The sequence below is a fragment of the Marmota flaviventris genome, chromosome 17 (assembly GCF_047511675.1).
Source record: "Marmota flaviventris isolate mMarFla1 chromosome 17, mMarFla1.hap1, whole genome shotgun sequence".
In the NCBI taxonomy this organism is placed as follows: Eukaryota; Metazoa; Chordata; class Mammalia; order Rodentia; family Sciuridae; genus Marmota; species Marmota flaviventris.
In genome coordinates this window covers 63,842,322-63,867,687 of record NC_092514.1, presented here as the reverse complement: position 1 = coordinate 63,867,687, position 25,366 = coordinate 63,842,322, and the positions used below count along the sequence as shown (strand labels likewise).

The window sequence follows — 25,366 nt, the reverse complement described above, 5'->3', positions numbered from 1 at the left end:
CCCTGATTGGAAAGCAAGCCCCAATCAAGGATATATATTGGAATCAACACGTATCTATGACTACATTCTATGACATCTAGAGGAAGATCACACTTATCAGTGCTCAGGTCAAATTTGGCCACAGTCAGAAGATCAGTACCCACATAAACAATTAATCAGATACACAAATTAAAAAAAAAAAAAAAAAAAAAAAAAAACTAAACTTGCTCTCCATTTTTTTTTTGAAAAATTTTTAAGTTGTAGACGGATACAATACCTTTACTTTTATTTATTTATTTATTTATTTTTAAGTGGTGCTAAGGATCGAACCCAGTGCCTCACACATGCTAGATGAGCACTCTACCACTGAGCCACAACCCCAACCCCTGCTCCTTAGCTTCTAACCATAACCCTAAACCCAGTCAGAGGTGGCCAAAACAAGGCTGAGATAAGGGAGCAGTGGGATCAGTGCTGGGGCCAGCTCTAAGAGCCATGTTCTATATAAAGGAGAACACATTTCCTCCTAGAATGTTGTTTTCCAATTACCATATCCCTGTTTCTTATTCCACCAGAAACATTTGGACAAAAAAAATTTAAAATCAAAGTAAATCCATGGATGAGAATCTCGTTTTTTTCCCCAAACTTCAACAGCCCATTGTTTCTCAGTCTAGATTACAATAAAGACCCCAAACGCCCAAGAGCAGCAAGTATTATGAGTCAAATCAAAACATGTAGAGCACTCAAAACAACACAACAAGCACTTAATAAATGAACTGATATTTTATAGGCTATTGTTATATTCATTTTATTATGCAAGCAAAACATTCTCAAGGTGTTTGGAAAACTAAGGAGAGGGCTTCCCTAGATGCATGCTGTTTTAACCCTGGGCCTGGGACTGGGATTGTGGCTCAGTGGTAGAGTGTTTGCCTAGCATGTGTGAGGCACTGGGTTTGATTCTCAGCACACATATAAATAAATAAAGGTACATCAACATCTAATAAAATATTAAAAACAAAACAAAACAAAAAAACTAACACTGGGCCTGTCAATCTGTGGCTGGATCATAGATGCACACTAGCGAACATTACTTCCTCAACCCATCAGTTCAAAAAATGCCTATGCATTGGTCAGGTGTGGTGGCACATGTCTATAATCCCAGAGACTTCGGAGGCTGAGGCAGGACCACAAACTCGAGGCCAGTTTCAGCAATTTGGCGAGGGCCTAAGAAACTTAGTGATCCCTATCTCAAAATATTAAATAAATAAACCTAGGCAGGCACTGGGTTCGATCGTTAGCACTGCGTGATATTAAACATATAAAAAGTTTTCTGTCTATCTGCTACTACAAAAAAAAAAAAAAAGAGCTGGGGATGTAGCTGGCTCAGTGATTAAGTGGCTCTGCGTTCAATCCCCAGGACCGCACCCCCCCCCCCAAAAAAAAAGAAAGAAAAAATAAAAAAAGCCCATCTAATAACACTCAAGCTACCCACAGCCCCATACCTGTCTGCTGATCTGTCCAAGGATTGGCAGCTTCCTGATAAGGAATTTTCAGCACTGCTCAGGGGATCCAGCATCTGTAAGGCAAGTCATACAATAAAACCACAGTCCCAACCCTAATCCCAGCCAGCCAGGTGACCCAGGCTTTATGACCCAGTTGAGGCCAGCACATGGTCTTTTTGTTTAAATATGAAAGTGCCCTTGTTTCCCCATACAGTGGGAAGAATGGTTAGTAAGGTACCATTCTCCCCTGTAGTCTGAAAGGCAAGTTTCCAGGAGGGAGAAAAATGCTTGGCTGGCATCCCAAGGAGTCTTGCCAGGAGGGCAAAGCAGAGACGCAGCTTCTCTAGTTGGCACTTTCTTGGCTTATCAACACTGGTGCCTGGCACTGGAGATGGTACTACCCTGCAGAGGCTTCCAGTGAGTTTGGGTGGGACCCTAATGCTTCTGTTTACACTCCATAATTCATAATTTATGAAAACAAGCATTGCTTCATTTCACAGATGAGCACTGTAGCCAAAGAAAGGTTAGGAGACTTGTCTAAAGTCATAAAACTAGTCCATGCGTAGCTGGTACCAGAATACAATCTCCCAGCTCCTAGTTCCAATACAGAGTTAATAGATGTCTACATAGACTGAAGTATTTCTCTGGACCCTGGTCTAATGCAGTTACAAAAAACCTTCACAATAGTTCACCCCCACCAACTAATCTCATGAAGGTCCTCCCCTTCATTTTCTCTTTACAGAGCGGAGGTGGCTATGGGGTCTTCAATTTCACAGTATAGTCATTCCCTGACATCCACTGGGGATTGGTTCCAGGTTCCCTTTTAAATCTGAGGATCCTCAAGTCCCTTTACAAAAGATGGCACAGTATTAGCATATTATCCATATATATATACTCCTATGTACTTTCAATCATCTCTAGATTATGTATAATATTTAATACAATGTAAATACTCCATAAATAATTGTTATACTGTATTGTTTAGGGAATGACAAGAAAAAAAAAAAGTCCATACTGGTCCCAGTGGCACCTGCCTCTAATCCCAGTGACTTGGGAAGCTGAGGCAGGAGGATTGCAATTTTGAGGCCAGCTTTAGCATCTTAGTGAGACCCTGTCTCAAAAAAAAAAAAAAAAATAGAGCTATCCACAGTACCAAGAAAGAAAGAAAGAAAAGTCTATATATAATAAGTACAGACAGAATATACTCATTGTGCAGTTGGTTGAATCTGTTCCATATCTATAGACATGGAATCCACAGAGGTAGAGGACTGACTATATGCATTACCTGAGCTCCAAAGTTAAACTTCACACAGGGAAGAAAACATTAGAATTATGAGAATTCAATAACATAAGATTTTACATAATTTGTTTCCAACTGAAATCTCTTTTCCCATTTCATACTAGGGTCCATCCCCATCCATAATTTCAAATGTTTTAGGTCATATTATCATATATGATTTTTAAAAATCTGCCTATCAAGGCAAATTAACTGCAAAGTAAAATTACAAATTTGGCCAGGATACAAAATTTCCCAAAGTGGGAAAGAACTGCTCCAAATCCAGCAAGTGTATATTTGGTAAAGTTCGATCAAGTAACCGAAAAGAGAAAATGGATGAGTAAAACAACACAGCAAGTGTGATGGAGAAATACACCAAAGGTTCAAGAGGCCTTGAGAAAAACTGCTGAGTCCCATGAATGTTTTTGCAACAATGACCCTAGTTATGATAGTGCTACAGAAGTCAAAGGGGAAGTGAAGGAAGTTACATTGTGCTAGCTAACTTCTGTCAGAAAAATTAAGCCAAAAAATTAACATGAATCATGCTTTGTTCATTCTAAAAATCAGCAAATAGATGCAACTGTTACCTAAATCTGATTAAAGAAAAAACAAAATAAACTTATCTTAGTTTCACTTTTTAAGAAAGTCCCATTGGGATATTTTTTTCACTATATACTATGTTGTTTTGGTCCCTGTGAAGTAGATTTATCTTGAATGGCCTGTTACTAGAAGCAATTTGCTTTGGCTAAAGGGGTGGGAACCAGGGGTAGGACCTTGACAGTTTCCAGCAGCCTCTTTCTAAAAGTCTGTAATCAATAAGAGTCAAATTCTCCTATGTTTTCCATGGGGAAAGACAGAAACAGAGGCAATGGAGCTTGTTGGCAATCTCTGGGATTTCATACTCAGTCACCTCTAAGAACAGCAGGTGTGCAGAAGAAACATGGTTAGAGAAACGGGGCAGTTAGTAAAATGCCTAGGAAAAATCTGCAGCTAAAGGCATTCCAAGTCACTGTTCCAAACATGAATTTATCTAGCAGGCAGGAGTAGAGAAGGGAGAAGAGTATAAAGGGCTTCTCATAGACTATACAGTCTCTTTTCTTAAAAAAAGAAAAGTTACAGGAATTGTTGTTGTAAAATTCTACATGTGATGGTACTGGCCCTTCTGTTGGACATTTTACCCTTAAGAAATTTCCCCTTCTCAAACCAAATTCCAGAAACTTATAAAAGCAGATCTTTCTCTTTGTAATTAAAGCAAGCTCATTTAAAAGACCAGAATGAAGCCAGAGATCTCACCCTTGCTGAGTTTACTAAGTCACATTGCCATTTTCATCAAGTAAGCCCCAAGTTTAAAAAGCCAGTCATTAAAATGGGTAAACCATCATAGTGGACAAACCCCCAAGGTGACCAATGAGTCACAACTGACCCAAGGAAACTAAAGCAATAAAAGTATATGTCATTTAAAGATTTTAAGTTTGTTGGAATTTGTTATTTTGTAATAGGTAACTAACACAGCTATTTATCTTCACAGAAGGTCACTCTTAATCAATCCTAAAAGGTGATTTGGATATAGTTTACTTTCTACCTTTCATCAAGATATAGCAAAACTAAAACACAGCTAATGAAAAACTGTGCGGAAATGAAGATAGGCATTGCAAAGATCATCATAAATAGCAAAGTGGTGTAATGTAAGGGGATTGCGAGAGGACTGCAGAAGAGGGAAACTGTCAAGTACTCACCCAAGACCAAGGGTAGGTAGTTTAAACTTCATTTTTGGCAAGAATTAATATTTGGCTCCTAGAAAGGAATAACTAATATTTGGGAAAGCCTGATTTATAAAAGAGTTATTGGATGGGATTCAAGTCCCTGCGGTCTACACTGTGCCCACTGAGTACTACCCCTGGTCATAACCTTGGTCTAACACTATGGGCATACCCTGGGCCCCCATACTCACGCACTGCTCGCTGGTCTCTGGGATGAATTCTCCTTCACTGTTGATGCTGGTGTAGGATCCCTGTCGGGCAATGTGCTGCTGCCGCTCAGGCACATAGCCAGGGGGAGGTGAGCTTCGGCCAGGGTTTTGAGAGCCTAAAGCACAGAAACAAAGCTTTTAACAACAGACCGTAGGACTTGTGGCTCAAGAGGAGCAGGCATGGGACCAGTTTGAGATACTGAGACCTAGAGGTCAGGGCTGTGACTTGGGTTATGGCACCAAAGCCCAGCATGCTCCAGCTGCTCAAGGCAAAGTCCTTCCTAATAGGAAGCAAGCAGGGTGTGGTGGTGCATGTCCATCATCTCACCTACTTGAGAGGCTGAGGCAGGAGGATGGCAAGTCCCAGGCTAGCCTCAGCAACCTGATGAGACCCTGTCTCAAAATTAAAAAAAAAAAAAAAAGGCTGGGGATGTAGCTCGGTGGTAGAGTGCTCCTGGGTTCAATCCCCAAAAAAAAAAAAAAAAAAAAGGAGAATACGCTAGAACATACATTAACTAAGAACCTTAGAACAAAACATGAACCAGAATAAACCCTGGAAAATCATTTTGAGTTGACAATCAGACCAGCTTTGTATTTTCTCTTATTCATGTATATGACTATTCCTTTATAATGCCATACCTCTCTCTCTCCCTATAGAGCACCAAAACAATTTCCTCCCATTCTGCAAAGAACCTAGAAAAAGGATTGATACAGTAGTTTCCTATATGTCTGTTCATATATGGTTGGGGCATATATTTTAAGACCCCCCAGTAAGATATCTGATGCCTTGGATAATACTAAACCTGACATATACCGTGTTTTTTCCTAGATGTATATATATGCATGATAAAGTTCAACTTATAATCAGTCATGGTAAGAGGTTAATAATAATAATAAAATAGAACAATTATAATAATAGTCTAACAAAACTGCCAATGTCACTACTCTGGTACTTTGGAACCATTATTAAATAAGGGTTATTTGGAACACAAGCAATGTTAAAATGTAATAGTTACTAACAGGTAGCATATGAACAAAGGGAAGATTCATACCCCAGGCAGAAAAATGCAAGGTTTTATTTCATTACTCAGAATGGTGTGCAAATTAAAGCTTATAAATTGCATATTTCTTGAATTCCCCATTTAATATTTTCTGACTGCAACTGACTAGTGATAAATAAAATTGTGGAAAGCAAAACGGTGGTCTACTGTACATCAGCTTAATTCTCTTGAGCTTTGTTTGGGTCCCAGCAGTACTTTTGGGTTGGGATCCAGGGAAAGGTAACTGGATATACCTAGGCATCTCCTTCTCCTGCCCTATTCCCCCAGTCTGCGGCTCCCCTTACTTGTTCTATATCTGTATCAGGTAAGAAGGCCCCCTGACATTCTGGCCAGCAGCAAGGGGCTGCCTATTTCAGATCTACCACTTCTATCCTTCCTAACTACTATGAATAATCATATTATCTTAATGTTTTACTTTCTGTTGGACATTCATAGTAATTACTTCATTTGATTTTCAACATCCATATAACAGAGGTTTGGGGAACATTTTCTGAGTTAGGCACTCTGCATAGTACTTTTACATTTGTTTCTTGACTTAATCCTTGCAATAATCCTGAAACATAAGCATTTGCTTTACTTAACAGAGGAGGCAACTGAACTCAGAGAGCTTTACATTTCTTAGGAAAATATAAATAATTTTAGGAAGCAGAAATCATCCCTATTTTACAGGTGAGAGGACACAAAGCCAATGTGTGTGGACTTACATCAGCTTGTAAGATGGAACAGTTTATCATTCAAATATCATAGAATGACAAGTGTACAGAGATGCTTTAGAAATCATTAAGCAATGTTCTGTCATAAGGGATTTGAGTCTGGGAAATCAGATTTCTCTACCCCTAGCCTTTTCTGATTGACTCTCTACTTTCAATAATCAGAGGAAACAAAAGCGAGACTAGAATTTTGCAATTTTTTTCTTTTTAAAGAGAGAGAGAGAGAGAGAGAGAGAGAGAGAGAGAATTTTAATATTTATTTTTTAGTTTTCGGCGAACACAACATCTTTGTTTGTATGTGGTGCTGAGGATTGAACCCGGGCCGCACGCATGCCAGGCGAGCGCGCTACCGCTTGAGCCACATCCCCAGCCCCAATTTTTTCTTTTTCTAAGATCACCAAGCAGGTAACAAATTTATCCAGTCATATAGAAAATCGGAATCAAAACAGCCCTCCCCATATCCTTCCCCATATTCATATCTTATACTCCTCACCTCTCCCCCATAACTCAGCAATTCCGACACTGGGAATAGCAGAAGTTAAAATCCTCAATGAAGCAGGCTACTTTCCTCAGTGACCGGTTTCTCCAGTCTAGTTCAGAGCTATAGCACTAGGTTTCCTGAAATGGAGCTGCAGGCAAGATGTTCTGTGGGAATGGCTAAGGAACAGAGAACAAGTATGGTAGCCTGGAGACTTGGGGAAGAATCTAACTCATTCTACTCTGAAAGTGGGGGAACAGCCAATGCCAACTCCCTCCTTTCTTGATAGAAATCAGTTTCAGAAGGAAAATTTGGGATATACGGAGCACAGACTGTGCTCTGGAAGGAGAGGTGGTATATCTCCTGCAGAAGATGCTAATAAGTCCAGCTAGGCTCTTTGAACACCCTGGAGGGGAGAGTGGGCCTGACAAACTGCTGGGGCTCAACAAAATTCCCTGAGTCAGGGAGGCTCCTTCTACTATCCCAAGGGCCCTCATAAGGGAAAAAGAATGGTGCAGAGGGTTGCTCTTTGAGACAGCATCTAAGAAGCTTAATTCTTTCATCAAGAGACTGACTCCTTTATTATTCTATATGATATCAGTTGATCAGACCTATAGCTTATTCAATTATGTAGAAGACACTTGATAAATTTGTCATCAAGAATACTTCCGGTCTGGGGTTGTAGCTCAGTGGTAGAGTGTTTGCCTTGCATGTGTGAGGCACTGGGTTCAATCCTCAATAAAATAAAGTTATTGTGTCCCCCTACAACTAAAAAAATAAAGAAAAAATAATAATTCCAATTGAGCCTGGGAGTGATGGTGCACACCTGTAATCCCAGCGACTCAGAAGGCTGAGTCAGGAGAATTGCAAGTTCAAGGACAGCCTCAGCAACTTAGAGAGATCCTGACTCAAAATAAAAGATAAAAAGGGCAGAGGATGTGGCTCAGTGATTAAGCACCCTTGGGTTCAATCCCCTTTACCAAAAACACAAACAAACAAACAAAATTTCCAACTCTTTCTTGGAGGCATCAATCCAAGGATGTATATTGGGCAGGAAGGCTAACATAAGGCCCTCAATAATCTGACTTCCTTACCTGACTCCACGGCAGCTGCCAGAAACATTTCTCCAAAAATAGGAACTCAACATGTCATCACAGGTTAGAGGCCACCAGTTCCGAGGTAAAGCAGTACCTGAACCATTCCTATCACATGATCTCAAACAGCCCAATGAAGTGTATCTGTTCATGATTTCTTAAGCCCAAGCAGAAACTCAACCAGCTCTGAGTATAAATTTAGGGATGTTGAGATGGAAACCAACAGAGCAATGAAATCAGGCTAGGCAATTCTCTTCTCTCTCAACACTCTGTTATCTCTCATTTAACTCTTACAACACCCCTGCAGCAGAGGTGTATGACTATCACCTACACTGCACGGAAGGAGAACCTGAGGCCCAAAGTCATATAGTGACTTAGCAGCGGGATTGTGACTAGAAAACAGGCTTTGTGACTCTCAATGCAGGTCAGCCAAGGTAATTTTGAGACATTCATTTCCAAAAAGGGCAGGCATGCTGCTTAATATAGGAGCAAAAGGCAAAACTTTTCCTGGAACTGCCCCCCATGAGGATGGATATCCCTTCCATGGGGAAATGTGATAGTCTTCTGGCAGGCACAGGAGAGGCTTGTGTGGGGATTTCTTTTCTTTTTTCACAAGACTTAGGATGGAACCAGGACCTCATGCATGTTAGGCAGGCACTCTACCATTAAGCCACACTCCCAGCCCTTTTTGAAATTATTTATTTCCCAGAACTGTGGATAGAACCCAGGGACATTTTACCACTGAGCTATATCCTTAGTCCTTTTAATTTTTTTTTTTTTTTTTGAGGCAGGATGGTCTTGAACTTGCAATCCTCCTGCCTCAGCCTTCAGAGTCACTGGGATTATAGGCATGTGCCATTGTGTATGGCTTCCTTTATAATTTTTTTGGTAACAGGGATTGAACCAGGGCACTTAACCACTGGCCACATCTCCAACTCTTTTTGAGACAGGGTCTCAGTAAGTTGTTTAGGGCCTCCCTAAATTGCTGAGGCTAGTCTCAAACTCGCGACCCTCCTGCCTCAATCTCCTTAGTCACTGGGACCAAAGGATGTGCCACAAAGCCCAACAAGTATGGGAATTTCTTGACAATACAGGAGAAACACAGTACCATGTTTTATATAGCTCAGATTCAAAGTTATTTTGTCCATGATCATTCATGAGGAGGGGGTCAGGGATACAAAATGCCATGTGGCAAATAGAGAACCCAGAGGCAAAGACCCAATGGAGGGGAGGGGAAATATGGACCAAGTAAAAGAAAATGCCTGCACTTCCCAAGTGGCCCAGATGTCAAAGACCAAAATACCTGGCCACTTCCCTCACCACTGTATCACAAAATTCCAGTGCAACCATGAAAAAAGGATGGTTTTCTTAAGCTTTGTTTGTCATGTCCCCAAACACAGAACATTTAATATTGCTAATATTTGTGCCCGATTCTTGCTTTTGGCTGTAGATAACATTTTGGTAGTCCCCAAGTTCTGTGGCAATTCAGTCCATATGTTGGTAACATATGTCAGTAGTAGAGGCAACCCTAAGGTAAGAAAGTTGTATTAAAGAAAGCCTAAGCTTTGGGATTACATGAACTTGGCTTTGCTAACCTATCAGCTGACTGATTTAAACTCTCATCTTAAATTTTCTCATCTGAAAAAATGGAGAGATTCGGGGAAGTCATAAATGTGGTGGCATATGTAACCTATATGACACCACCTCATAGTAGGAATTCGGCAGAATCTCATTTATTTCCTTCAACTTATATAGCAGGTATGAGTTACACTCTAGATCCATTCTGTCTAGTATCTCTTCCTGCTCTTCAAAAGCTATTTAGCTAGTTATATTTCTAAAACTCCTTTTAGGTTCAGCCAAACAAATACACTTGTGTGAGATTTAGAGGCTTCCTGTCATTCCTACTGTTTCTGGACACAGTCACAGAAGTGCAGGGATCCCTGTGTATGTATGTGGTATGGACCAGAACCAAGAGGCACAGGGCTTCTGGACTGGTGGCTTTCCAATTATAGAAGAAAGAGAAGCTCTTGTGGTGCATTGGAACCTAGAGCTTGTTTCTTTCACTCTCCCAATGGTCCATTCTATGAGCAGAATGTGCACTAAATCTTTTTTGCCTAAAATGGATACTTTTTTTGTGCAACTGAATCCTGGTCAATGTGTTCTGGAGTGAAAAGATATTATATATTTTACCTAGAACAAATAATAAACATCTCCTGAAAGGGATTGATTAAAGAGAAAGAAAAACTCTTATTGATGAAATCTCAGACATTGGTCCAAACTATCCCTAAACAGGATGAATTTCCCCATCTGTTATAGAGTGTCTGGGGTGAGACCTCCCTGAGATCAAACATTCAGCATCCTCCTCATACCTATCCCCTCCTTCACTAGCTCCTCTGAACTATCTTCTGGTTTTGCAGGTGGGATGGAAGTAGCCCATGCAAAGGCAACAAAGAAACAGGAGAGGGAAAAGAGCAAAGGTTTTCTAAGCTTTTACTTCCAGCCAGAGACTTTCACTTTTTCCAATCCACACTATGGCCTGCAGAGAGCCAGCCTTATTATCTGATGGGCAACACGCCAGGGGCTATTGTGATTAGGCCCACGGCCTGGAGCAGGAAAGGGAAGTCTCCCCAAACCAATGGCTATCAGAGGAAGCGAATGGAAAAACCAGGAGTTGGCAGAACTGCTTCAGGGTATTTTCAGTTTTGTTTTTATCTTCATTTCAGAAATTGGGAGCCAACAAGATGCATAACAAGTAGTTGAGAACAAGTGGGACAGGGAACTGAACAAGGCCAGGATATTGGGCTAAGTGCTGTTGATGGTCATATATTTACCAGTAATGACAGTGAGCTGGATGGCAGAAGACTCTGCTGTGCAAAGCACAGCTCATTCAGTAGATCTCAGGAGGCAAGCACAGGCAGGGGGAGAGGAACAGGTTCTCTAGGCCATGCTTCCCTGGCATTTTACCCTGATCTTGCTGTTCTAGCTTCATCAGGTCATTTACACTAAGGGGCCCATCTTAGCACTGGGCTGAAGCAGAAGGGCACTGGAGTAGTCCTCAGTCCAGAGTGTCTCACAGCTTCCCCTGAAAGCATTCTATACATAAGGAGAAGAAACGGGGGTTAGGCTGCTAGCTGTCTGAATTCTTGCTGGGGTATGCTATTCTCTGCTAGCCTCCTTATTCAGAGAAGCAGAATCAGATAACTACTGCCACCCCCCCACCCCCCCACCCCCCCCCCCCGCCCCAGGTAGGATATGGATGATTCTTTTGCTTGGGCTCTAAGCTGAAAGTCAGGCTCTTGGATTCTGGCCCTTTTCAAAGGAGAACACTCACCAGGAAACTGATGCAGTCAGGAAGTTGCCTCCACAGGGAGTTCTAGGGCTTTGGGTCAGTGTTAATGTGTAAGTCAGGTCATTGCAAGTACAAGAAATATTTCTAAATCTTTTTTTTTTTTCTCTTGGGGGATAGATGATATAGGGAGGGTAATTAAATCTTATTTTTAAAAATTTTTTGTTTTTTTGCTTTCTCAATAGAAATTGTAACCAAGCCAGGCATGGTGGTGCACACCTGTAATCTCAGTGACTTTTGAGGCTGAGGCAGGAGGATTTCAAGTTTGAGACCAGCCTCAGAGAGGCCTTAAGCAACTCAGTGAGACTCTGTTTCTTTTTTTTTTAAGAAGCCAGGCATGGTGGTGCACACCTATAATCTCAGCAGCTCAGGAGACTGAAGCAGGAGGATTTTGAATTCAAAGCCAGTCTGGTAAGCAACTCAATGAGACCCTGTCTCTAAATAAAATACAAAAATGGACTGGGGATGTGCCCCAGTGGTTAACTGTCCCTGGGTTCAATCCCTGGTACTCAAAAAAAAAAAAAATCTGTTTATTTATTTATTTATTTTTAAAGGGACTGAGGACTGGGGCTGGGGCTCGGGCTCAGTGGTAGAGTGTGAGGCCCTGGGTTCGATCCTCAGCACCACATAAAAATAAAAAATAAAGGTACTGTGTCCACCTACAACTAAAAAGTAGATTTTTTTTTTTTTTAAAGATGTGGCTCATTGGTTAGGATGTGGTTCAGTGGTTAAGTGCCCCTGGGTTCAAGTCCCAGTACCAAAAAAAAAAAAGAATGAAAATTGTAACCAGCCAGGCGCAGTAAAGAATGCCTATAATCCCAGTGGTTTAGGAGGCTGAGGCAAGAGGATCACAAGTTCAAAGCCAGACTCAGCCACTTAATGAAGTCCTAAGCAACTTAGCAAGACCCTGTCTCTAAATACAAAATTAAAAAAGGGCTGAGGGTGTGGCTCAGTGGTTAAGTGTCCCTGGATTTGATCCCCAATAACCACCCACACACACACACACACAAAAAAAAAAAAAAGAAATTGTAACCAATATTTCTCCAAATACTCACCCTGGACTATGCTGTGCAGAACAGTGCTTCTAAACATATTCATCCCACAAGACCCTGAGAACATATGTGTGTTTCAACTTTCAAAATTCCCATTTTATTTATTTATTTATTTATTTATTTTTAGATGTTGATGAACCTTTGTTTTATTCATTTATTTATATGCGGTGCTGAGAATAGAACCCAGTGCCTCACACATGCTAGGCAAGTGCTCTGCCACTAAGCTACAACCTCAGCCCCCCATTTTATTAATTTGCTATCACCACCAACCAGTTTCTGGTCTCATCTACTATGGCAGCAGAATTTATAGTGAAAAAGAGAAAAAACCCTTTGGCAGTGAAGGAGATTGACCATTTTCTTTTCATATGTATAACTGCCACTTTTGCAGTTTGACTTCTACCCTTTCAAACCTGTCCTAAGACTGGAAGTTGGTACTACACACAGGGCTCTAGCTCTCCACTGCCCAGCCGTCACTATAATAAGTTATCCCACACTGTCACCTTTTCTCCCTTTGCTTATTTCCTCCTCTTCCCTCTGAATCAGAGGCTTTTCTCCTTCTTGCCAAGGCACCAATACATTCTTCCTGGACTGCGATCCCCCTCTGCAGGATCCAGCTTACCCAGTCTCTTCACATTGGCTTTCTCCTTTCCAGCCATCTTTACTCTCCCTTCACAAACTGCTCAGATCTCTAGCCTGATAATATTTCAGCTGCTCCCTAAGCTATTAGCCCACCTCTATTTTTCTGTTACTACCCAACTTCTTTTTTTAAATTTTTTAATATCTATTTTTTAGTTTTCAGCGGACACAACATCTTTATTTGTATGTGGTGCTGAGGATCGAACCCGGGCCGCACGCGCTACCGCTTGAGCCACATCCCCAGTCCCAACTACCCAACTTCTTGAAAAGACTGATTTCCTCCACTCATTTTAGGGGTTGCTGTTTGGCTTGCCTCAACTTGGGATAAAGTGACAAGAAAAAGAGAAAGATGGTGTATGAACAAGCAAAGGCACTTAATGAGATACACTATGAAAAACAGGAGTCAGAATACTCAGGGACAAGTCCTTTAATTCTAGCCTGGCTACATGGCTTAAGGGCATCACTCAACTTCATGGAAGAATGCTGCTTCAGCTTGGCTTCAAAGATGGTAGAATTTCCATATGCAAAGACAGGAAGGACATCTTCACATAGGGAAGGAAATTCCATTCATCTGTCTGCCAATATCTCCACACACAATATTTATTAAAAAATTAAAAAAATAAATAAAATTTATTTATTATTTTTTGTTGTTGTTGATAGATCTTTATTTTATTTATTTTTATGTGATGTTGAGGATTGAACCCAGTGCCTCACACATGCTAGGCAAGCACTCTACCACTGTGCTACAACCCCAGCCCTTAATTTTATTTTGAGACAGGGTTTCACTAAGTTGCTGAGGCTGGCTTTGAACTGCAATTATCATGCCTCAGCCTCCAGAATTGCTGGGATTACAGGCATGAACCAACAACCCAGCCTGTTTTTTGTTTGTTTTTAGCATGAACTAGTGTAACAGATTGGCTTTTAAAAAGTGGAACTCAAGGGGTGTGTGTTATAATAGGAAAAACAAGAGGCGAACAAGATAGCTGATTTCAAATATTTGAAAAACTATTATTTAAAGATGTTATCTGAGTAGTCAAGAGAAGGGAATCCATTTTTTCAATTCAATGTAAGGAATAGAGATGTCTAAAATTGACTGGGATACCTAGTGCTTCTTAGAAACCTTGCAGTGGGAGCTGAATGACCTGTACATTGTCTTCTCACAGAATAGTTAGGTGTGTTAATGTTGAAGATGAAGGAGGGTGAAGGGAGAAGAACTGGGTGGGGGGTGAATTGCTAAGGCCTACTTACCAGTGACTTCTCTTTGGACCCCATTTCTACTGCTAGCACTTTTCCTAGAGTCCTTCATGTTATAACCTTGACTCCTCTTTCTTCCTGCTTCCCTTTACTACTAGAAAGCCTTATACTGTACCTGCTTAAGCAAGTTTCTCTAACTTACCCTTCTGTCCTTTCCAATCTGGCTGGTTCCACGTAAGGCCAATGCCTCACACTTCTAATTTCCTCACCACTTCTCTAGTCATTCCTTTCCTCTGTTCCTTGCAGGTTCATCCTCTCTTCCCTCTAACTGGATCTAAGTGTTGGTTCCTAAGGCTCAGTCCTAGGCCCCTTTCTCTTCTCATTCTATAGTCTGCTTAGTCACTCTGGGATCATAGTTTCAAACAGACGATTTCTTTTCTGTTTTTCCTTCTCAGCTCTGATTTTCTCCCCAGTTTAAGACTTATATATCTAATTGCCCATTTGACATCTCCTCTTGGCTGTCTTAAAGGTACTTTAATATCACCATGATTAAAACATTACTTCTGCCCCTTCCCAGCACCTGAAATCAGGCTCTTTCAGTATCCCTGCCTTAGTGAAAGGTGGTGCCATTTAGTCAGCAACTTACTTCTTTTTCAACACCTGAAAATTTAATCCAATACCAAAGTATTTCCTAAAGTCTTTTGGTCTTAGAATACTTAAACTCTTTAAAACCAAGGATATACATGTCTACAAGATAGGTTAACAAGAGAAAAGCATAGCAATTTTATTTAACCAAAGTTTTATATGACACAAAAGTCTTCAGAATGAAGATCCAAAGACCCAGGGAAAACTGTCTACTGTTATACTTAGGAATCAATGACAGTAAACCCCAGTGTAGAACTTTGATTAGATAAAATGGGTGTACCTAATGGTAACAGACTGAGGAGGGAAACCCAGTAAATCCCTGACTGTTCAGATGCTTCTTGGTGTCTCTTTGTGGTATAGGGCATCACCTCTTCTGGAATGAGGGTATTCTGATCTACTATCAGATAAAATAGGTCAGAGAATTTCTTCAAGACCAGCTCTTACACAGACATGCTGGAAAAGGAATAGTTTTAGGTTTTATGGCTGATTATAAAGGAGAAGGGTTAATTTCCATAATGTACATTCAGCTCTTGAGCCCACCAGGAAAGAAAGAGAGTTCCATCTGCCCTCCAGGAACAGCCATGAAGTTCTTCTCAATTGCCTCCTTGGGGCTGCTCCTAGTGGTGGCTACTGCCTTCCCCACCTCAGAACTTCAAGGAGAAGATGGAGAGAACAGTGTCACTCGAAATAAATCAACACGTGCCTCTTCTGAAAAAACCGCAGGACAGATTTCCTACCTCATCAAGGAAGTCTTCGAAATGAGAAAAGAACTGTGCAAGAATGATGAGACCTGTATCAAGAGCCATGTGACAGTGTCCGAAAACAATCTGAACCTTCCAAAGATGACTGAAAAAGATGGATGCTTCCAAACTGGATACAATCGGGACAACTGCCTTGTGCGAATCACCTCTGGGCTTCTGGAGTTTCAGGTCTACCTGAGGTACATCCGGAACAAGTTTCAGGAAAGCAAGAACAGGGACAGAGCTGAACATGTGCAGTTCAGTTCCAAAGCCCTGATTGAGATCTTGAAACAAGAAGTGAAGGATCCCAGTAAAATAGTCTTCCCTAGCCCAACTGCAAATATCAACCTGTTGGCAAAACTGGAGTCACAGAATGATTGGCAGAAGGTCATGACCATGCAACTCATCTTGAGCAACTTTGAGGATTTCCTGCAGTTCACCCTGAGAGCTGTTCGAAAAGCATAGTGGGCATCTAAGCTTATTGGTTCATGAGTATTCCTTCCTTTGGTCAGAAAACATGTCCTATCAACTGGGTACCTACCTTATCTTGTTCTCTACGAAGAACTGACAATATGAGCGTTAGGACACTATTTTAATTATTTTTAATTTATTGATAATTTAAATATGAGATCTGAGTTAATTTATATGTGATTGATATTTATAATTTTATGAAGTGCCACTTGAAATATTATTTTATATAATGGTTTTGAAATGATAATATAAAAATCTAGACAATTTGAATATCCTGCTTCAGAGCCAGATCATTTCTTGGAATGTATAAGTTTACCTCAATAAAATTGCTAATTTATACATTTTTAAAAAAACAAATTCCATAATGTGCTTGGGGGAAAGAGAATTCCAATTTCTGTAGCCTACTGTAGAGGAGAATGGGGAGCAAGATATAAGAAGAGCAAACAAATGTCAGAAAGACACTTTGCTTCTGAGGCCCTACCAATGTCCTTCAGGTCAAAGTACTCAGCATGCCAAAGCACCATACTTCAAGGTATCATTTTCAGAGCCCCAACAAGGTCAACTGATATTTTTTTTTTTAAATATTTATTTATTTATTTTTCGGTGGACACAACATCTTTGTTTGTATGTGGTGCTGAGGATCGAACCCGGGCCGCACGCATGCCAGGCGAGCGCACTACCACTTGAGCCACATCCCCAGCCCCTCAACTGATATTTACCATATTAGAAATTAAAGCTCAGGGGCTGGGGCTGGGGCTCAGAGGCACAGCGCTTGCCTAGCATGCATGAGGTACCAGGTTTGTTCCTCACATCACATAAAAACAAAATGAAAATATTGAGTCCACCTATCACTAAAAATAAATATTTTTAAAAAAGAAATTAAAGCTCAGAGTTTTCTTTTTTTTTTTTTTTTTTCCTTTGGTGTGTGTGGTTCTAGGGATGGAACCCAGAACCACACTCATGCTAGGCAAATGCTCTACCACTGAGCTACATCCCCAGCCCTTTTTATTTTATTTTAGAAATAGAGTCTCACTAAATTGCCCAGGCTGGCCTCGAACTTGCAATCCAGCTGGGATTACAGGCTGCACTACCACACCCTGCAAACTCAGAAATTTTAAAAACACAATACACAAGTACATATTCCATTAGTCACCAGAAGGATGACATCACCTCAGACACATAACCTCTGGAAAACTCCACTGCTGACTTGTGAGAGAATTGGCATCAGGTCTTAGTATGATTCTGAAAGTAATTCTGACCTTACAGATCTCCTGAAAGGGTATCAAGGGCTTCCCAGGGTTCTCATTCCAAACTTTGAGAACCACTGACATGCCACGTTCTGTCAGTTTTACCTCTAGAAGTCTCAAATCTTCCTGTTCCTCTACTCCACTACTATTATCAGCCTAATGCAAGCTTCTGTTTTCTTTTACCTGGACTACTGCATTATCCTAGTATGGTTCCCTTGGGTCCATTCTTGACCCAATCTGTTCTCCACTCTACAGCCAGCGCAATCTTATCAAAATACAAATCTGAATATGTAACACCACCCATTCCTCCTCACCTTAAGACTCCTTTTTTACTGCTTTAGACAAAAGGGTTAACATCTTAACCACAGTCCACATGGGTCTGCCTCTCTCTTCAGCCAAATTCTGGCCTCCTTCCTCTGTTCCTAGCTCTCCAGCTATCAGGACTTCTTTCCCTTTCTCTAATCTACACTCCCTCCAGTCATCAGGCTTTTGCATGTGTAGTACCTTCTGCCTGGAACCCTTTGTTTGTGCTTTAGGTAGAAGTATAAGCCTTTCCAGGCCCCAGGGTCAGGTTCTATCTCTCATCTAAACACACAGTACTATGCATCTTCTGGTCACATATTGGAATTATACATTCATCACATCATGACAAGTAAATGTCTGTTTTCAGGAACAAAGCCCAAGTCTTTTTTGTTTTTCATGTTTTTGACACATAGCAGATACTTTGGTAATGAATGAACAAAAATGTAGTTTAATAGGACAGAAATAAGATAATAATGTGATAAAGATTATAATGGTGAAGGGTACGAGGAACGAAGATTTTCAGCAGTTTCCACTGACTACCAAAAAAAACTAAGCGCATGTCAGGCACAGTGGTGCATGCCTATAATTACAGCTAATTAGGAGGTTCATAGGTTTTTAGCCAGTCTAGGCGATTTAGTGAGACCCTATCTCAAAATTAAAAGGATTGAAGGTGCAGCTCAGTAGTACAGGACTTGTCTAGTATATGCAAGACCCTAGACTTGGGCTGAGGCTGTAGCTCAGTGGCAGAGCGCTTGCCTAGCAAGTGTGAGGCACTGGATTCAATCCTCAGCACCACATAAAAATAAACAAAATAAAGGCATTCTGTTAAAAAAAAAAAAAATAAGATCCTGGCTCAAACCTCAATACCTCACACACAAAAAACAAAAACAAAAAAGAAGCATAACTAAGTACAATCAGGGCACCACCAGAAAGCAACCCAGGCATCCTTTCTCCAAATGCATGAACCCATCTGGATGTGAAGGATTGTGAGCTCTCCACAGGCAGAGTCTAAAAGCCCTCTTGGCTCATCCTTCTATGGAAATCCTCCATTATCTCTCAAATCTAGCTAAAAAAGCTCCTCCCCAGAAGGCATTTCCCAGGTCATCCCAGTTAGAAGTCCTCTCTACAATTTTCTGGTTCTGCCCCCTTCTCTTGATGCATCTATACCACTCCACATGCTCCAAAGTGCCTGGAGTTCTTCAAGCCCACCACAATCTTTTATGATCACACCTAGAAGGTACTCTTTCCCCTGCCTGGAATGTCTATCTCTATATACAGCGTGTAAGCCCAGATGTTTCCTTTGCTGTGAAAGTCTTCCTCTCCTGGGCAGAATCAGTGATTCCTCCTCTGTGCTCCTATTACCATTGCCTTTGTACATGGTCCACTGTCACATTCACCCAGCCCACCAATTGGTACATAATGCTTGCTGAATGAAGGAAGCCAGAATCTAGGTGGGGTAAGTCTGTGTTGTCCATTTTCTAGAGAAACAGGATCTATATAGAAATCTTATTCTCAGCATTCTTAGCCAGGAAAATAATTTCCATACATGTCCCCCTGCAACATGGAGAAAAAGTCCAAATGGCTCAGCATTTAGCCCCTGTCTCTACACATTAATCACAGGCTCATGCTTGGGGAAGACTGAATTACTACCCCATGTCATACTTCATTGTTCTACAAAGAACAATGCTGCTGCCCTCCATTCCTTTAATCTCTATAAGGTCTCTGGAAAAGAAGTCAAGCTGGCAGAGTTTTCCAGGCTCCAGGGTACCCAGATTCCAGGGATGCCCTGGATAGGTTCTCCTTGGTGGCTCTCCTCAACCAACATACTGAAAACATATCCACCAATTATCTATAATTATCCACAGAAATCTGAAATTCATTTGGAAACACTATCAGTGTTTGCTTGAGTTCCAGAAATTACTCAGTGAGGCAAAATCAGTGCCTCAGCAACATAGTTTTTCCTGCTCTTTCCTCAGGAGACATATTACTCACAGACAGATTTAGTAGCAGGACCAATGCTCAGACCTCTCCAAGCTTAGCTCTGAATCTTCAGAGTAGTTCAGTTTAATGCAATTCTGCTTATATGGAAAAGGGAAAATTTGGTTCCTTAGTAGCACAGGGTCTCAACATTAGGGCAACAGATATAACACAAATATTTGATAAGGCCAGATTTCCCACTTTTTTTTTTTAATAGTACCAGGTATTGAACCCAGGAGTGCTCTGCCACTGAGCTACATCCCCAGTCCTTCTTGTTTTTTTTATTTTGAGGGTCTCATTAAATTGCCCAGACTGATCTTGAACTTGCCATCCTCCTGCTCAACCTCCAGATTTGCTGGGATTATAGGTGTGAGCCCCATGTCCAGCAAGATTTCCCTCCCTCTTGATACAACTCCACAATTCAGTAAATGAACCCTCCAATCAAACTCTGGGGAAAGGTGATCCAGAGGGACATTATGTTACTTGGTATAATTCACAGACCTGATTTAGGCTTCTTTTCTAGGGAAATTTGGCACCAGCTTCAAATAGCTTTTCCAGTAGTTAGTTAATTATATATGCTAACACTCTGTCCTTCTCAGACAACTTAGTTTGATTCTCCAAGAGTCTTCTAGCCAGCAACTTCCTTAAAGTATAAGGACTTTTCAGGACTTATAAGCAGAAAGTCAAAACTCAAACTCAGACCTGTCTCCTAACTTTATAAGTCTCTGGTCCTTTAGGAGAAAGAATTATCAAAAATGAGTGTAGACTCCATTGGAGTCTCCAAACAGATGTCTGAGGAGATCACCTTCTCAGGGATATTTAAAAGAAATTTAATCAGATCATTATATCATTATATTTGTTAGATCCTTAAGGATCAGGATAACATTCTAGTCATTTCCCATCCCTCCTCCCCAAATAAAAGCAGAGAGGCTGGTGCTGGGGCTCAGTGGTAGCACACATTGCACTGGGTTCGATTCTCAGCACCACATATAAATAAATAAAATAAAGCTTTATCAACAACTAAAAATATATATATTTTAAATAAATAAATAAAAGCACAGAGGATTATTTGGCACAGAGTAGTAGTTGATACATACTTGATGACTGTTTAATAAATATTTGTTAAATTTTTTTAATTATTTTATTTTTTGAGTGTAAAAAAGTAGGATTTTGAGCTAGGGTTGTGGCTCAGTGGCAGAGTACTTGCCTAGCATGTGTGAGGCACTAGGATTGATTCTCAGAAACACATTAAAAAAAAAAAAAAGGCCTACTAACTACTAACAAAATATTTTTTTAAAAGAGTAGGAATTATTTAACTGAGAAGAGAAGCTCCTGCAGGGTGAGAGGGGACCCAACAGGGGTTGTCCAAATATTTGTTGAATTTTTAAAGTGTGAGCCGATAAAATAAATGAGAGGAGGGGGATAAAGAAGTGAGATACTCACTGACAGAGAGGTGCCTGCTTCTAGGCTCAGGGGGCTGGTAGACGGTATTTATATCCCCTGCAGACTGGGAAGCCTTGATCCGCACCTGCCTGGACACCCCAGAGTGGGGAGAAGAACTGGTCTGTAAGAGAAGAGGAAAAACGCTGAACTAAATCTCTCAGCAGGCAGGCCTATAAGGCTCCCTGACTTTTCTCTAGGATTCCCTGCTCTCTCAGCCACCTTCATACATTTTTATTGGTAATACTTGGGACTGAACCCAAGGGCACTCTTATTAATTTCTATTTTGAGATAAGGTCTCACTAAGTTGCTAAGGCTGGCTTCAAACTTGTGATCCTTTTGCCTCAGCCTCCTAAGTCGCTGAGATTACAGGTGTGTACTGCTACACCCAGCCATGTTCATACTTTTAAAACAAATGAGCTACCTGGTTTTCCCTCAATCTGTTTTGACAATTCACTATTTGTTCAATGTAGTATTACAGCTTCAGTGATAAATAAGCAATGAGATCTGGTGCCCAGTTTAATGGGTAATGACCCAGACATGGAGGAATAACAGGCATTCCTGTAAAAATCTACCAAACAGAAGAGAGAGCTGTAAATACCCTCTCATAAAATTCTCTAGAGAGCTTTGGAAGAATTGCAGGAAATTATTTCAGCAGCCAAATCACCTGCTGCAAGGGGGTCAGAAAAGAGAATGATGGTAACTTCCCTGCCCAACAAAATTATCATCGCTAAATACTTAACAACGATACTTTAAAAAGTAGCTCAATATGCTCCTTCCCCAATCATAATCACTCCCTGAAAATTAAGGTATAAACATCTTGGTTGCTTCAAAATATCAAGGTTTACACATAAATCATCTTAGGATCACATTCAACCAGGAAAAACTATGGGAGGCACCATTGTGCTAGAGGTCAAGGACCTCAGAATAGGGTCAGCAGCTTTCCTGTACCTACCCCCATGAGGTGCCAACCCAGTCAAGTCAGCAAGGGAGCCCTAGAGAGAAATCAAAGCAATAATGGGGGGCTTTGCACTGAGAAAGCTTAAAACCGAACAGCAGAAGTGAGTGAGAGATGTCAGGGTGTAACTACAAATATATGCAAAGCACTATTGAAAGTTTGAATGGGAGCTCAGGATTTATCAACAATTTAGGTCAACATTTCTACTTGCTTCTCTATGTCCTCTACCCATAGGAGAAGGAAAAAAAACAAAACAAAAAAAGTCTGATCTAGACAATCTCTATATCCTGTCCCCCAGAAAAAAAGGTTTCCCGCTCCCAGGGGCATGTCCAGCTGCCAAACAGCCTTCTCTATAGTCTCCCTATGCAAGACTTTATCACATGTAGGGCTGTCTTGACAAATTATCTTACTCTAAGGGGAAGTCTAAACTAAAGGGAAGTGAATATTCTTGCTGAAGCCTCTGAAGTGCAATAGTTCTGCCCAGAGAAAGGTAAAAACAATCAAATCCATACACAGGGGAAAGCAGGTTTGTAAAGGGCAAAGGAGGGCCATAGCTCTGCAGTCAGAAAAAGAAGAGCTGCATGATGAGCACCCCCAGTGCACCTGCTTGGGTGAAGGACTTTACACATTGTGAGACTTCACTGAATCTTCGTAGTATAAATTTGAAACGTGCCAAAGAACATCCACACTAAACCTTCTGTTTTAAAATTTAAAGGTTGAGGTAGGAAAGTTCATGCCAGCCCACGATTAGATTTGTGAAAGGAAAGGCTGAAATTTGGCAACAGGCTGAAAAGCAGGTGAAGGGACTGGGTGAAGGTTTCATAGTCATACTCTAATACATATATGTACAAACCGTGGAACCTTGTTAAAGTGCAGATTCTGATTTGGGTAGGTAGGTCTGTGGTAGAGCTCAGACTCTATATTTCTAATGACCTTCCAGGTGATGCTGATGCTGCTGTCCACAGACCACACTATTAGTTGTGAGGTTTCAGGAGCTGAGGCTTGCTTCAATATCAGATAATGCTACTCACCTCTAGCTGCCCATTAGAATTGCCTGTGGAATTTACGATGTCTCAGACCGACTACAAAAGAACCTCTAGGGATGGGGCTCAAGCACTGATAATTTTTAAATGTCTCCAGGTGATTATAATAGTCAGCCAAGTTTTGAAAACCTTGATTTAAGAAATAAGAAATATGACATGGTAAACAAAAATGAAGTTGTTACAAAGAATTACAGAAACTTGAACAAGATTCAGAAATAGGAAAGAGAAAGGAGGAAGGTGGGACAATACCAAAAAAATGACAGGGGACTGTCATAGAGTGATAGGAGCCACAGGTGTGACATGTGTAACAGAACATTCTAAACACAGCAGCTAGAAGGTGGTATTTGATCATTCCATGAAAATTTCACTGAAGGACTCTATGGGAAGCAGTATGTTGTGGCTGACACAAATAATATGAAAAGTTACTAAGAAACTAGATGCATCAAGATGAACAGTGAATGGAAGATAGGAGATCAGTAGAAAAGTAAGTTATAAAAGTTGACGCATGAATGATCTCAATAAAAGATTTGGAGATAAGACACAAAAGAACAAGTAGATTCAACTAAGCAGAGGGAAAACAGGAGGGAGAGAGGTTGCTTTAGTTTGGTGCATGAAAATATAAGGTAAGGAATGGCACACAGGATCTTATCCATAGCATCCTGCTTTAATGGTTTAGTTCTGCTCATGAGGCTGAGGCAGGAGGATCACAAGTTTGAGGCCAGCCTCAGCAGCTTAGCAAGGTTCTAAGCAACTTAGCGAGACCCTATCTCAAAAAAAAAAAAAAAAAAATCCATTTTGAAATTACATAATTTCAGAATACAAAGCCATGTTTACCAACTATTATACAAGTTCTGCCAGTATTCCAGGCACATTCAACTAAATTGAGCCTAGGTGAATAAATCTGTGTGTTCATTATCTATATTCTTAAACGCTTTGATATTTTAGATTATATTCATGCTTAGACTGTCTTTCTAACCAAAGAGTTTCAAGCTTTTTAACTTTTCACATAAAAAAGTGATCCCAACCCCTTGAAATTTCTGTCTTCTCTAGGACTTTTTCTAGTCAGTTATCTTCTGAGATGTGGGGAATAAAATGATACATTATCTTACAAGCTTTCCTCATAGGTAACATCATACTTTCTGACTACTAATGATATACAGCTATAGAGAGGCACAGGCAAGATTTTCCAAGGACTACAGTAATTTTAAGATCTATCTCAAACTAAAAAAATAAAAAGGGCTAGGAGTATAGCTCAGTGGTAAAGTGCTGCTGGGTGCAATACCCAGTAACAAAAAAAAAAAAAAAAGACAAATGCCACATCGATGCCTCTTTTTCTAAGGACCTTGTTTTCAGAAATCATAATAAATTCAATATAAGGGGCTGGGGTTGTAGCTCAGTGGTATAGCACTTGCCTAACATGTGTGAGGCACTGGGTTCCATCCTCAGCACCACATAAAAAATAGATAAATAAAGGTATTGTGTTCATCTAGAACTAAAAAAAATTTTAAAAAATAAATTCAATATAAGTTTTATAAAATTTAAAATCACCATAACACATTATTATTTTTATTTATTTTTGCATATGCCTCTTCAGGTTTTGGCCACATGTATATATATTTATGTTAATGTTTTCATGGTAGTCATTCAATTTTCTAACTTATTTTTTCACTTAAATCACAAACATTTTTCTATGTTAATATATAATTTCATAATTATAATTTATAAGCATACATATTTCTCTTTAATAGATATACCATAATTTAATTAAATAACTAATTTTTGTTGTTATTGTTGTCATTTTATCCATACTGGGGCTTGAACCCAGGGGCACTCTACCACTAGGCTACAACTCCAGTCCTTTTAATTTTAAAACAAGTTCTTGCTAAGTAAACCAGGCTGGCCTCAAACTTGCAATCTTCCTGCTTCAGTTCCCAAGTCACTTGGAGTAAATCTTTCAAACACCTCTGAGTGTTGTGGCAATGTCTGAAACCATGTGCACCCCCTTAGTGACAGGAATGCTGATGTAAAGAACCAGTTTTTATGACTTCTTATTAGGAGATCAGAGGATCACAATCACAATCAGGAGTGCTAGCCCTCAGTCAAGCAATCATTCAACAACACTTCAATTCTAGTTTCTTTTGTAAGGAAGGATTTTGCTAAAAATGATCTCTGCTTAACTCTTGCTAACAATTCAAGAAGCACTAACATTTTATTTAGTGAATAGGTGGGGAAGGGCTCCAAAACAATG

General features: G+C 40.3%; 1 protein-coding gene across 2 annotated transcripts in view; it reads right to left on the bottom strand.

Annotated features, from left to right (window-relative positions):
* The window catches only part of Map3k3 (mitogen-activated protein kinase kinase kinase 3), a 69,254-nt gene that overhangs the window by 9,240 nt on the left and 34,648 nt on the right, over positions 1-25,366 (bottom strand). For both annotated transcript variants that reach the window (XM_027946261.3, XM_027946262.3), the window contains 3 exons: positions 21,121-21,241; positions 4,706-4,839; positions 1,479-1,552 (listed from right to left, as the gene is read on the bottom strand). In XM_027946261.3, coding sequence (XP_027802062.1) covers positions 1,479-1,552; positions 4,706-4,839; positions 21,121-21,241 — 329 coding nt within the window. The remainder of the gene's footprint in view (positions 1-1,478; positions 1,553-4,705; positions 4,840-21,120; positions 21,242-25,366) is intronic.